The 13437-nt window shown below is 36.3% G+C and overlaps 2 protein-coding genes across 2 annotated transcripts; both read right to left on the reverse strand.

Moving 5' to 3' along the window:
• Positions 1-2897: 2897 nt before the first annotated feature.
• LOC125196096 (VAMP-like protein YKT61) lies at positions 2898-6280 on the reverse strand. The gene is made up of 6 exons (XM_048094464.1): positions 5940-6280; positions 5229-5326; positions 5020-5124; positions 4842-4907; positions 4257-4343; positions 2898-3164 (listed from the first exon to the last, which is right to left on the reverse strand). The coding sequence occupies exons 1-6, from the start codon at positions 6133-6135 to the stop codon at positions 3114-3116; spliced, it is 603 nt and encodes a 200-aa protein (XP_047950421.1). The 5' UTR covers positions 6136-6280; the 3' UTR covers positions 2898-3113.
• A 2351-nt stretch (positions 6281-8631) lies between these two features.
• On the reverse strand, positions 8632-12485 carry LOC125194082 (two-component response regulator ARR12-like). The gene is made up of 6 exons (XM_048092099.1): positions 11923-12485; positions 11140-11292; positions 10610-10999; positions 10430-10506; positions 9006-10097; positions 8632-8898 (listed from the first exon to the last, which is right to left on the reverse strand). The coding sequence occupies exons 1-6, from the start codon at positions 12047-12049 to the stop codon at positions 8830-8832; spliced, it is 1908 nt and encodes a 635-aa protein (XP_047948056.1). The 5' UTR covers positions 12050-12485; the 3' UTR covers positions 8632-8829.
• Positions 12486-13437: the final 952 nt, after the last annotated feature.

Below are 13437 nucleotides of genomic sequence, written 5' to 3' on the forward strand. Positions count from 1 at the left end.
AATGGATCAATGAAGTAATATACAAATTTTTCTTCTTTGTTTCAACTAAGATCCAACTAAGATATACATTTTATTCTTTAAAAATTTTCTTTCTTCAATTAATACATTCAACAACTTTTTTCCAATCCTATTAAAATATTTATTTCTTTATTTCTTTATTTTAATATTTTTTTCCACCTTTTCTCTCTTTAATTAAATACTTTAACCAATAACTTCTAAAATCTTGTGCCGGTCAACTAATGTATCATTTTAGCCGAAACAGTACTACCTTTCCCGACTATCTCATAGTCTAAAACTTAAAAAGGAATGGACCAAATAGCTCAAACCATTTTTGCAAATTTTGTGAATGAAAATGAATAGAGAATAATTATTTTGTTTAAATTCAGTAAACTACTCTTTTGTTTTCAAAAAATTCTCACCGAAGTCCAAATAATTTAGATTCTTTTTGAGGAATTACAGAAAAACTAATAGAATATACTCCCTCCGTCCACGAATAAGAGTCCTATTTTTCCATTTTGGTCCGTTCACGAATAAAAGTCCTGGTTCATAATTACCATAAATGGTAAAGAGACCCCATATTCCACTAACTCATTCCATACACATATCATTTAAAACTAATATATACAAGTGGGATCCATATTCCAATAACTTTCTTCCACCCACTTTTCTTAACATTTCTTAAAACCCGTGCCATTTAGAATTGGGACTCTTAATCATGGACGGAGGGAGTATAATACTAGAAATAATTATGAATAACGTGTCATATGAATGCGTTAAAATGACAACTCATCTTAAAATAACACCATATCATCATTCATATCCAATCATTTGTACACGTAGACGAATAATTAGCTGTCATGTGGCAATCATAAAAATTTTACAAGGATAAATTTACGCGGCCTGCAACATACAATACTCTAGACTGAAATATCCAATATTCTAGACTGCAAAGTGACGCGGCCTGCAATATCCAATACGCTAGACTGCAATCTATAGATTGTTGTCTAGCTTTTATACTATTACAATCTAGCATGCTATCACAATGTCGTTCACAATGTCATTTTAAGAACGTGGTCATTTTAACACATCCCACGTGTCATATATATAAATAGAGCAGATAACGAATTTGTAATATAAATAGAGCAGATAACGAATTTGTAATTGAGTGTCGTAGTATGTAAAACCAATATATAAAAAGGCCATAATTGAAAGCCCATATTTGTAAAGGGCCATAAAACCCAGATAAATGAAACAAAAAGCCCACAAAAGAAAGACATAAATAGCAGGAAACCCTAAAACATTAGCTGCGCTTGCTTCTTCTTCTTCTTCTTCCCCTCATCTTGCTCTTGTTTCATGTTATGGATAGCAGTGGCTCAGAAGAAAGAATGAGGGTTCACACCGAGAAAGTGGGAATTTGTTCAAGGGTGGTTGCCCTTCTCCGTGAAGCCGATGATTTCTGTGAAAAATAAGCCCAACCGCCCTTGTTAAAAGGAAAATGGAAGCATGTACTACTATTATTATTATTACTCCCTCCGTTCCCATAAGTAAACCACGCTCTGCTATCTTGCCATCAATCTATCTCTCTCTCTCTCTCTCTCTCACATATGCTATCTTGCCGAAGCAATATTATAGAGGCGGTGATGATACTGAATTCTTCTGAGCTACTGAATCGGGCAAAGGCTAGACCCGTATCTTGGCGGGGCGACCCGGACGGCATCTGTTTAATCAGATGCAACCGATGGTTCTGCAGCCATGGCGGTGCTCTCCTCTTCTGCCCGATCTCTACAACTACAGATCTGAGCCTTACAATTAAATCAACAAAACTCTCTTATTTTCAGCAATTTCTTCAACTAATTACCAATTGTTTGAACCAATCCAGCTTTGGTAACGCAACTTAAACAATTTAAATGGAGAATTTATATTTGTGAATTATTTGCAGTCGTACCACAAAACAATTAACCATTTTCAATGGCAAGCCAAATATTTTTAATAAAATCACTATCAATAAATCTAGTAAGATGCAATTTCTCAACTATAGGGAATGGGTAAGTAAGAAATACTGCGTGTCACTTAATAAGTGTCTCATTTTAACAGACTAATTTTGTTAACACTCCTTAAAGTTGTAAAAATGAATGTGACAATTAATATGCGGATTGTGGTGGATCAAGTGTGAATCAGTTAGCTCATATAGCTCAAGTGCGTTGTTGATATTTATTGAGCAAATAAAGTTGGTTTCACAATTCCCGGGGGCAAAAAGGGTATAAAAATTGCATATTTGAGGGCGAAACGGAACAGAATGAGGAGAGGTGATAGAAATGGGAATTCTAAAGAGTGGTTGCTCCTCCATCTCCACTTCTCCTATGATTTCTTCCATAACTCAACAGCCCTCCCTGCTAGCTTTACACACCCCAATTTGATTTACTCATGAATATCCATACAAATACACATAATTCTTCCATCTCTCCCGCCCAAATAGACATTCCCGCCCGTATCTTGGCCGGGCGAAACACCCGGATGGCCTCCGATGAATTCGCTTTTACTACCCACTAACACATCTGAGCCTCAATTTTTTCTTTCTTTCTACTTTTGTTTTTCCTTTTTAGATCTCTTCATTTCTCTCTTTTATCAAGATACAAATTCACACTCAAATTGTCCAACTTTTTAAACAATTAACCTGGGATTTAGTAATGATGATTATTACATGTAAAACTAATTAACTGAATACAGCCAAAAAACAGGAAACAGATGAATCAAAACTTTTGTAAGTTTCTTTTCAACACGGAATTTAAGAAAAAATGTTTTAAACGACTTCTGGCCCAAAATTGGTGCAACTTTCATCCATTAGCTCTCACATATATAGAATGTAAATAAATCAACATAAGTAAGCTGATTAGAGCTTTAAAAAATAACACCAGTGTCAATGTAATATAACCACTGCCAATTTGCCAACATGATGCAACCTTTCCCAATGTGGTAACAGAGAAATAGGAGGAACAACCAAAGATTTCAGCCTCACAACACTACACAAGTATTATAAACATTGCCAAACTTCACATTCATCAATTCATCAACACAATTTAGCTATATAAGTGATTATCTCCATTTATGAGCATTTACAATACAGTACAGCATTGATTGGTCTTCTTCGCCTGCTTGTAAAACATCTGTTTCACAAATCCAAAAGAAGTTACATTAGAATGATCATGACCACATGGCTTATACGGTTCTACTTAAACATCTATAGCATATATACAACTCAACTGATTACAAAATAGTATAAATTTTGGAAAAAAGACTCAGTTGATTAATTAAGTTAGACCGAAATTTGTAACTGCTGCAAAATTAAAGCCAGAGGAGCAAAATGAGCTTAACTTCATTCGGGTTTTTAAACAGTATTATCATGCTTTCTGTTCATCACCAGTAACCATGATGACACCATCTTGGAAACAATTCAACCACTGCTAAACTTATTCAAGATTTGACACAGTGCAACCAGGAGAATTTTCAATTTCATTTGAGACCAAAGAGCTAGGTAGGGATGGCAATAAGGACATATTTAAAACAAAACCCTGAGAAAAGGCCCAACTAGAGGCAGGTCACAAGTGTCGACCCAGTCAGATAGGTCCCTAGAAGGGTATGAACCACAGGCACAAAAAGCCCAACCATCAATGCAAGCAATTTTATTTCTTGATTTCTAATTATTTGTTTACTGCGTTCTTGTAAATGCACATCTGCAAGTTCTGTAATAAACTTGAATTTGGCATGCAAAGAAGAACCATATTTAAAATATTTGAAAACTAAAGAACACAATACACCAGGGGTGGGGCAGGCTAGACATGCTGGGTTATCATGGGCAGGGCAGAGACGGACAGGAGCTGACAAGTTGGCACACATATTTCCTTGGCTGGGTGGATCCTGGGGCAACACAATCCCTTCCCAGACCTCCCCATTGCCATCAGTACAGCCAGGATATAATGATAGATTGTGCAACTACTCATTAATAAAATAGAAGTATATTCTAGAGATATCGATTTTGGTCATCCTGAAAGACAAATGTCTCGACTTTTTTCACCTTATTATAACATTTCTAAATAAATCATATAAGGATGAGAGGGTGCTCAGTATGATTGTGTTGAAACATAGAACATACATATTAGGTTTATGGTTCATAATTCAAGTAATGTCAGGGAAATAGGAGACCATTTGTTCTTGGAGAATTATTAAAGAAGCATCAGATGATCCAACAAGAAACAAACCTGAGAAGCTGCACTGAGATCTGAACTCTTCTCAACCAAGCTATCGAGCTTCTCACCTCGTTCTAGCACACTGTCAATAGTTTTGTGCTGAGACAAAAGCCAAATACAATTATATCATTATATCAAGGTTAAAAGAAAGGATCAGGTAACGAATATATTGCAATGATATTAGTGTATTAACTTGGATGCACAGGTAATTCAACAGCGTCTAGCATTACGTAAATTCTAAGCACATTGTTTACAGCAATTCTTTTAGTCACATGCTAGAGTAGCCCGTGCAATGTACTCCTCACACAGGTTTTGAGTAACTACATACGATCTTCTAATAGTCAATCTAACACAAGAAATGTGGAATATGAATGATGTGGAGCATAGTTAACAAATCAATTGAAAGAAAAAATATACATACATAGTAAGAATTTTGAAAAGTTAATAAACTTAAAAGTGATTGATGAAGAAGTGCAACTCGGTTGGTAAGAAACTTCCCCTCCAACCAGTAAGTGGGTGGTTCGATTCACTTACTGAGCATAAGTGTGGTGTGTGTGAGTTGTAACTCAAAATAAAAAGTTAAAAAAGATTACTTACAAGAATAATTTTAGTTTCATCCAACTCCCGCTGGATTCGTAACAGCTTGTCAGCCTCAGCAGGATCCTGAACAGTTACAGAGCAGTATATTAGTAAACTACAATACATAGAGAGAAAAAGAAATAATGCTCACTGCGAAAAATTTAACACTGTTGATTTCCATCAAAGACTAGCACACCTGAAATTTGACAAGTGCCTCACTTAGATAAGGCCATTGTTGGCTGTTATCAGCTTGAGCAGTTTTCCATGAATCGCCAAAGTTCTTTAGATATTCATCGAAGACCTGCCAAATAATCAAAAGTTCATTCGACTTCAAACTACGCAAAAGGTCTTTTGCCTTGTTTCAAAATATTTCACTATAGCATGAGCTAAGTAGAGCCTGCATACCTGGTTGAGCAGTGAAAATGCACTTCGGACAGGATAATGGTCATCCATAAACCCCAGTATACACAAGCCATTTCGATTATATGAATGAACCTTGTACTCTGATAAATAACAACCAACAAAGATGTTATTTTCTTGGCTATTAAGTATTCATAGACCACCTTGCAGTGAATAAACAAGCAACTAAATGTTATGCACACTGCATATTCATCAAATTAATTTATCAGTAATGAGCAAAAACATAAAGTAGCCAAAGTAGAATCCCCAATACATAAGGAGATCCATCTCTGGAAAGAAATTCTTTCCAGATCGCCCCTCCCCCATATCAACAACAGGTAACATGTCACTTGCCTCAAATTCCTTCTCCCTCTCCCCCTCCCCCTCTATTTATATTTGGAATCTCAATTTCAAGGGAGATAACCCAAAAATTCTATCTTTCTAACCTTTCAAATGTATGAAGTAGATCAATGAGTGATCATCCCAGCTAATATTTTACAAACCAGAGCAACTCTTAAAAGTTACTCCTATTAGAGGAACATACAGAAAAAAGAACAAAATTCACAATTCGGACAACAACAGATGAAACCATACACACCAAAACCCTAAAAAATATGAATCGAAACACAGCGCAAAGCACCTCAAATCCGCACAATCCCTAGACTACCCAAACCAAAAAGCAAACCAATTGATGAGAAAAGGTCAAAGAATGCGAACCTTCATGCTGCACCGATTGGCGTTGGCCGGGCGGCGTGCGTTTAGCTACGGTCCGACCGACAAAAATAATGAACTCCTTAACGCTGGGGCGTTGGAAAAATCCGAAGCTGCTTAGATCCGTGGCGTTCACCAAAATAACCGGATCCGCACCCTCCGGGATGCATTTCAGCACCATCAGCGCCGTGATCTTCACCATATTCTATCTCTCTCTGTGCGACAAACAAGGAGAATTTTCAAAATTTTCTCTGCGTAATTCGTTAAGGAAGGCGAGAAACCACTATTTTCAGTTTGAAATGGGTACGTGCTGATGGATCTGATGCTCCTTAGTTTTTTACCTCTACATTCATCCATATCGTTTCTACTTATAATATTTTACATTAATCATGCTAATTGGACCATAAATATTAGTTTTATCAATTTGTTTATCAGTTTATTTTTTAAAATATAATACTACTATTAAAATTATAGAGATTTTGGAAAAAAGAAAAAAATAGTGATGGTAAAATAACATAAAATAAACTAAATTTTAACAGACATAACAAAAGATTATTTCTGGAAATAAAATATTACTGTATTAACATTCTACGTATTACCCATAATTTGATTTTTTGGTAGAATTATGCTGAATGGATGTATGCATAATTGACGAAAATACGAGCAAAAAATAGGGATGTAGATTTTATGTTTTTATTCCAATGAGATATGAGCTGTGTCTAGATTCTAGAAGTAGGTCCAAGGGATTGGATACTTTTTCAAAGACGACTAATACTGTTGTGGAACATTAAATTGGTAAATGAAATAGAGGAGTACTCCTCCCGTCGTCCCATGTTACTTGCACTATTGTTTTGTTCGCCCGTCATAAGTTCCTTAATTATCTATAGTTTAAGTTAAAATTAATATATTAGATTAAGTTAAGAGCTCATTTATTAAGAGTCCATGATACTCCATATATTGTATGTTTTACTTCTAATAAATATTTTAATTAATTAAAACATTATCAATTAATTAATTCATCTATTCACGGGTTACTTTTTAAGCCGTTCATTATTAATATTTTAATACTCCTTCAAAAAAAATAGTAAAGTGAGATGAGGTAATGAAAAAAATTACTGAAATATGTTAATTGAATGTCACAATTCGATTTAAAAAATGTGTTAGAAAGAATGGGAAAAAGTGATGAGTTACATTATAATATTGCTCCCTTCGTCAAACATATATTTTTAGGTAAATACTTTATATTCTCTTAATTTATTTATATATTTTTTTAATATAAATTTTTTTATACTTTATTCTCTTTTTCTAATTTAAATATCAATTTCTCAAATTTATAACCAAAGTATAGGAAAGAAATAGTTGTTGAATGAGAAAAATGGAGTATATGAGCATTTGCAATGTGGCACCGATTAGCCGCCCAATCCATCTAGGCGCGATTGGTGGCTGATCGATGCTGATTGGACCGCCGATTGCGACATAAATCATAGTAGTATTTTTTACCTTCACCCATATATACACCCCATTTCATTCATTCTCTCTCAACTGCAAATTTTCTCTCTCTAGCAATAGAATGACTCCCTGAACGCCGGTAGTCCCAAATCCCCGGGCGGCTATCCTCCCTCCAAACACCTCGCACTACGGGGACGATGTCTATCGGCCCAATATAGATAGAATGATTGATCGATAGGGTGAGTGTACGTACCACTGTCCCGCCGACCAATCCTCTCTTCAATACCGACGAGAACTCGCTTAGATGTTTCTGATCTAAATAGGGAGAGGGAGGAAGGGGAGGGCAACGGCTAGCGAGGGTGTCGAACATGCTGGCAAAGGACCACAACGCCAAATTCCATGGCATCTCCGGATGATGAGCAACGACCATGAGTATGGATGGCGTGAAAAAAATGTCGTTGCAGCAGTTCTCCCAAGACAACATTTTTCCTCTGTTCAAGCACACGGAGACCTGGCGGATCATGAAGGAGGTCCCCAAATTCCAGACGTGGTTGGAGCCCAACTCCCCGAAGCAGATGAGGCTTGGGGTGTTTGATTTTTTATTTTATGCTTTTTTTTGCCTTCAATTTATTTCACCAACAATCAAATTTTGGTCTATTCGATTAACTTTAAAATTGGAATAATAAGTCATGTACGTCTAATTTTTCTCAATTGTCTCGTCCATACACAAGTATTTTGGCTTTATATTAATTTATTTTCTTATTTTATTGGAAGATTGTCATTTTTAACATTGCAAAAAGATATTGAGTTGTGCAAAGATGAGATAATTGGAAAAAATTCATGGGAAATACTAGAATTTAACAAAATTCATAATTTAAATGGCTATTGTCCCAATTAAAAAATGCCAAAAATGAAGAAGATTGATAGATCATTAATTCCGCGTCAAAGGGTTGGTGGTGCCGCATTATTGAGTTGAGTGAGAGAGATGAGTGGGAGATGTACATTGGTGATTCTTGTCTCTCTGTGTATTTCACCATGTTTTGATTTCACTTTTACAGTTTGTAGCTTCGAAACTCTATTTTTCTGTTACCTATGCAGGCTTGGTTCATCTCACTGTTTAAGGTTAGAATATAGGAGTAAACTTCTGTTAGTGAATCTTTTTTTAAAATTTTACAGAAATATTTTAATTTTGCTGCAGCTAAGAATCCAAGTGTCTATAACAAACAAAATTCTGAATGCATTTGGTCAGTGCTGAAACATTTATTCATAAATTCTAAACTCAAGAAATCCAAGTTTCTCAATGCTTAATATAACTGGGGAGTTTACAAGAGGAAAACTATGACAGAAGGGCTAAAATGCAAGCTTGCTAAAACGGACAACAGAAATGATCATAATTGTAAATGTAGATACAGTCTTGAGTGGAAAGCCCCTATTTCGCGCTCGCGTGCTACATACCTGCTCCAAACGAGTAATTGTCGAACGCAAACTCACCATTTGGCACGGTTTCATCTTGTTCCTACAAATCAACGAAACATGATACGGAGTATACGTTAATAACATATACGTATATAATAGTCATCAAAGTTTTCTATGATAGAATAGCACAAACTAATGATTGTCTACCCGCTTGATCATAGCATTCACCAGATCGTCCAGCGAATCATAACCTTGAGGAGTCAATCCTGATGGTAACTTTGGTTGCTCGAAGAGGAAGTCCTCGTTAGACCTTGGTATGGATTCTGTCACCAGTTTTCCATTCTGCTGCACAAGAGCCGAAGCACCACCACTAGATCTGCCACCAGTATAAATATCCATCTTCTGGTTCACGATTCCGCTACCCTGTCTTTGTTCTGACCAGCTTTGGGACATATTCTGCACATCGCCCATCGGCCCTACCTGGCACTGCATTTCTCTTGAATCTTCGAAAGGTGGTAAGGCCAAGCCAGACGAAAGATCAATAGGGTTGTTCTGTAAATAAGTTCCATTTGAAGAGTTATTATCTCTCAAACCGTTAAGAGGCAACTGGCTGTGAAAAGGCTCAGCAGATAGCAGGGTGTTTGGGTGCATTTTAGATGCATCGACTCTATTCTGCCAGTTCTCATTGGCGGGATCAGAAACACCATTGTTGAAGGATTCTGAGGTAAAGGGAGCCGACTGATTACCAAACCGTCCACCACTCAGAGGCTGTTGTGTGTTTCCATGCAGCAACAGTGGATTACTCATGGGACTATTCAACAAGTTGTTCGAGCTGCCTAGAGCTGCTCCAGCACTGCCAGTTCTGAAAATTCGGGAGTTGTTGATACTAGTAAAATTTGCAGTGCCCTTATTGTGTTGCAACTGATCCAGTTCGAGAGACGGCTGAATTCCTTGAAATAAACTTGGAGTTTGATTGGAAGTTGGAAGGACAAGATTCATTTTCCCAAGTGAATTGATGGAGCTGCTCAAGTTTTGAGCTAGACTCGGCTGGATTAGAGTGGATGGAGTAAGGTTGCGCATATTCACATTACCAGGGCTGTTTAGTCGACCAAGCATGCCACCCGGGTAAGATGATAATGCAACATTACCTAGTCTTGTTCCACTAAAAGTCCGAAAATCTCCAAACCCATCCAATGAGCCCATATGCATGAAACCAGAATCCTTAACCCCAAGCGCAGCAGCCATGTTTGCTTGCTGGGTTGCAACCGTACTAATTCTTTTCAGGTAAAGCCTATACTTCTGCAGGGCAACCCAAAAAGAGTAAGAAAAATTACAAGAATTACTATTAAAAGAGAAGATAATTTTCTTTGCATCCATCAGTGCTCATAATTTCTCGAAACACCAAAATGCAGAAAGATTAGAAAGGTTGAGAGATGTAGAGCAAATGAATGGTCTTGAATAGGAAGATATTACATTAGGTCCGTTAACAACAAGCTTTGAGTTATATCATTGAAGTCTTATTCACATAGTTGATGAAGCCCACTAACAGCCTAAATGCTTATTGCAGTTTTAAAGAATACAAATATTTTCACAGGCAATGGAAAAAAACATAGGTGGAGAAGGATTATTGCCTGGAGATGGCTCGCCACATTCTCCCGGGTAAGGCCTTCGACGTTCATCATGTCCAGAATTCTCTTAGGAACGGCCTCTGCATGAGAAACATAATTAAAAGAAATTGGACATTAGAAAGTGCAATATCAAAACAAAACAATTGTGTGGATATCAAAAAGTAATGAGTTAGAATATCTCACTTTCAATTCCCAACTGATTAACTGCTTGGACAAACTTCCTGTGAAGCTCGATAGTCCAGACAACCCGGGGTTTCTTCTGCGTACCATTGTCTTCATATTCATTATCATTATCTTCGGTCTCATCATCATCGTCCTTCCTCTTTCTATTAAATTTTCCATTCTGGTCAGTATTTCCTGCCAAGGGAGACCCATGACCTTCTCCACTTGCCGGATGAGCTTTGGTTTGATCACTCGATCTATTCTGGTTCTTAGAATCAACCTTTTTTCTCCTTATTACATGCTGCCAAATGTTCCTCAGCTCTTCAATCCGAATAGGTTTCACCAAATAGTCGCAAGCACCATGAGTAACCCCTTTCATTACGAGCTTGGGATCACTATTCGCTGACAGCACTACACCAGAATAGCATCAAAAAAAGTTACTAGCTGGTCAAACGACACTGTATGTAACAAATTCTTGAAAGAGCAAATATATACAACTGGGAAACCGTTAAAGATTTAGCTTGAGGATTAGTTTGTCCTGGTGAACTTACTGATAACAGGTAGATCCATTTCAAGACCAACAAGCTCCAGAAGCTTAAAGCCATCCATGTCGGGCATGTGCACATCACTAATCACCAAGTCGAATCTGTCTTTCTTTTCCCTAATCATCTTCAACGCAACCCTTGCTTGGTTCGTTGTAGTGACTGTGGAAAACAATAAATGCCTTTCATGAAAGCAGTGGATTCAGAAGTTCACAAAATTCATAAAAGCAGTTCACATGAACCAAATGATTCAAAAATCCTGGATTCACTTAGAAAATAAAATTACCAGACATGAACTTTCTAGACAAAAAGTACACTAAAATCTTTCAGATTCTATAAAGCAGCAATTTTTCTATCTCCTTTGTAGTGAAAAATCAAGGAAAAAGACAGCTGGTTTATGAGTATATGAGAGGTTGAATATATTGTCCCTGACAAATCACCTTAACAGATAAAAAGTCACAATAATTAGATGATACAAATCATTTTATTCATTTGCCTAACTATGCAACATAGTATTCATTGGATATCCAACAGGAGCATATTGGTCACATAACTGAAAATCTATTATCCGAGTGAAGATAAACAAAAAGTTCACAACATGCTTATTAAGTCAAACAGACTGACATAGCAGAGAATTCAGAAACCCTGACAAGAAAAGAAAAACATAACTACACATTAATTGAATTTGAACTCAATAACAGTTCCTAAGAAAAGAAACAACTTCAAGCACATATCTTCAGGCAATCAAAGAAATTAAACTCAAAATCAAAACTTAGAAGAAGAAAACCAAACCATTGTAGTTGCATTTTCTGAGCAAAGTTTCCAATAACTTCAAGCAAGTTGGGTCATCATCAACAGCAAGAACACGCATCCCAACCGGAAAATTCTCAGCATCTCCTCTAATTCCTTCCACAATCATTTTCTCACAACTCAAATATTCAATTCACAGACTATTTCAAGAACCCAAGTTGACAAAAAACCAACAAACACCGAAATCAGAGGCTAAAAATCAAATCTTGAAAACCCCCAGATGCAAAAAGAGCTTCTTTTGGTATCCGATATTGAAGCATTGACCGAAGAAGATAGTTAGACAGGGAGAGATCAGAAACAGAAACACAAAGTACAGAGCGTGTGCGTGTGTAGAAAGAGAGAGAGAGGGAAAAAGGGGGTTAATTGAATAGCTGTAGGAGTGGACAATGATGGTGATGGCCAGTGCACTGTGATTGCTTTCAACCCAACACAAACACCAAATCGTATCTCCCTCTCTCAGCAGTGATTTGTGAGAAAGGGTGTGAATATTTTATACAGATGATTGTGTGCGGTGTATGTGAATAATGGAGCTTTGTTTTATAATCTGCTGCTTTCAACTTTTTCTACCTCTCTCTCTCTAGCACGCAATTTTTATTTGGTGGTGGAGTGGAAGACTTTTTGGATTTAATCGGGTGTTGATCATCCCTACCATGAGTTCAGTAGATCGTAGTTAAATTGGGGATCTTGGCCGTTGGATTTGCATCAACCAATAAATTTTGCACGTGTTTTTTGAGAATTAAATTAGGGGAAGTTTGCTGTTTTTGGAAATTTTAAGGTTTTCTACGGTAATGATGTATTTATGGGAGTTCCTTACCTGATATTGGAATTTGGTTGAGGCTATTTTAGGGTTTGTTTTTTATGTAATTCATCTTAAATTACGGTGGTTAGATCTTACTTCTTAGTCAATCAGAATCTTTACTTGAATGCTAATTATATTCCCATTTTTTCCTCTTGGGGAAATCATTTGCAACTTTCAGCATTGCAAAATTTCCGTATTTTGAGAAAGAAAGGTTACTATGAATGAAATCTATGTAACCAAATTCAATCGTTATCTTCTCTTCATCTTTTCTATTTATTTATAAATATTCTAGTTGGAAGGGTATGAATAAAGACTCACAAATATTGTTTCTCTACTATTTGATTTTCATTACAAAACCTCTAACAGATATGAATATTGGGATTTTCTTATCACAAAATAAATATCGCTAGCATATGGCCAAAATGGTGAAAGGGAGACAATAAAGTCTTGTTTGATAGTATACATCGTGACAATCTATGATTTGGAACTTTCCAATAACTAATCACCTTCAAAACGCCCAAAAATTAAGTAACACCAATGATATCTTCTACTACAATCATATTTCAAAACTCGAAATTTCTTCTTTATATACACGACTATCTTTGTTCAAGATTAAGTTTGTCTTTTGGATTTTTTTTTCTTTTTATTCCCGTACCCATAATTTGTGTAGGTGTCATTTGGTTGATATGATTCATTAT

The sequence above is a fragment of the Salvia hispanica genome, chromosome 6, assembly GCF_023119035.1.
Source record: "Salvia hispanica cultivar TCC Black 2014 chromosome 6, UniMelb_Shisp_WGS_1.0, whole genome shotgun sequence".
Taxonomy (NCBI): domain Eukaryota; kingdom Viridiplantae; phylum Streptophyta; class Magnoliopsida; order Lamiales; family Lamiaceae; genus Salvia; species Salvia hispanica.

Bases quoted from the DNA above. Each gene is read 5' to 3' on its own strand.
- LOC125196096 (XM_048094464.1), bottom strand. From the start codon at position 6,135: ATGGTGAAGATCACGGCGCTGATGGTGCTGAAATGCATCCCGGAGGGT. The intron at 5,327-5,939 runs GTTCGCATTCTT...GTTATTTATCAG, and splicing joins CCAATCGGTGCAGCATGAAG to AGTACAAGGTTCATTCATAT. The intron at 3,165-4,256 runs GTTTGTTTCTTG...TTTGTGAAACAG, and splicing joins ATCTCAGTGCAGCTTCTCAG to ATGTTTTACAAGCAGGCGAA.
- LOC125194082 (XM_048092099.1), bottom strand. From the start codon at position 12,049: ATGATTGTGGAAGGAATTAGAGGAGATGCTGAGAATTTTCCGGTTGGG. The intron at 11,293-11,922 runs GTTTGGTTTTCT...TGTTTTCCACAG, and splicing joins CAGAAAATGCAACTACAATG to TCACTACAACGAACCAAGCA. The intron at 10,507-10,609 runs GTGAGATATTCT...TTTCTCATGCAG, and splicing joins TAATCAGTTGGGAATTGAAA to AGGCCGTTCCTAAGAGAATT.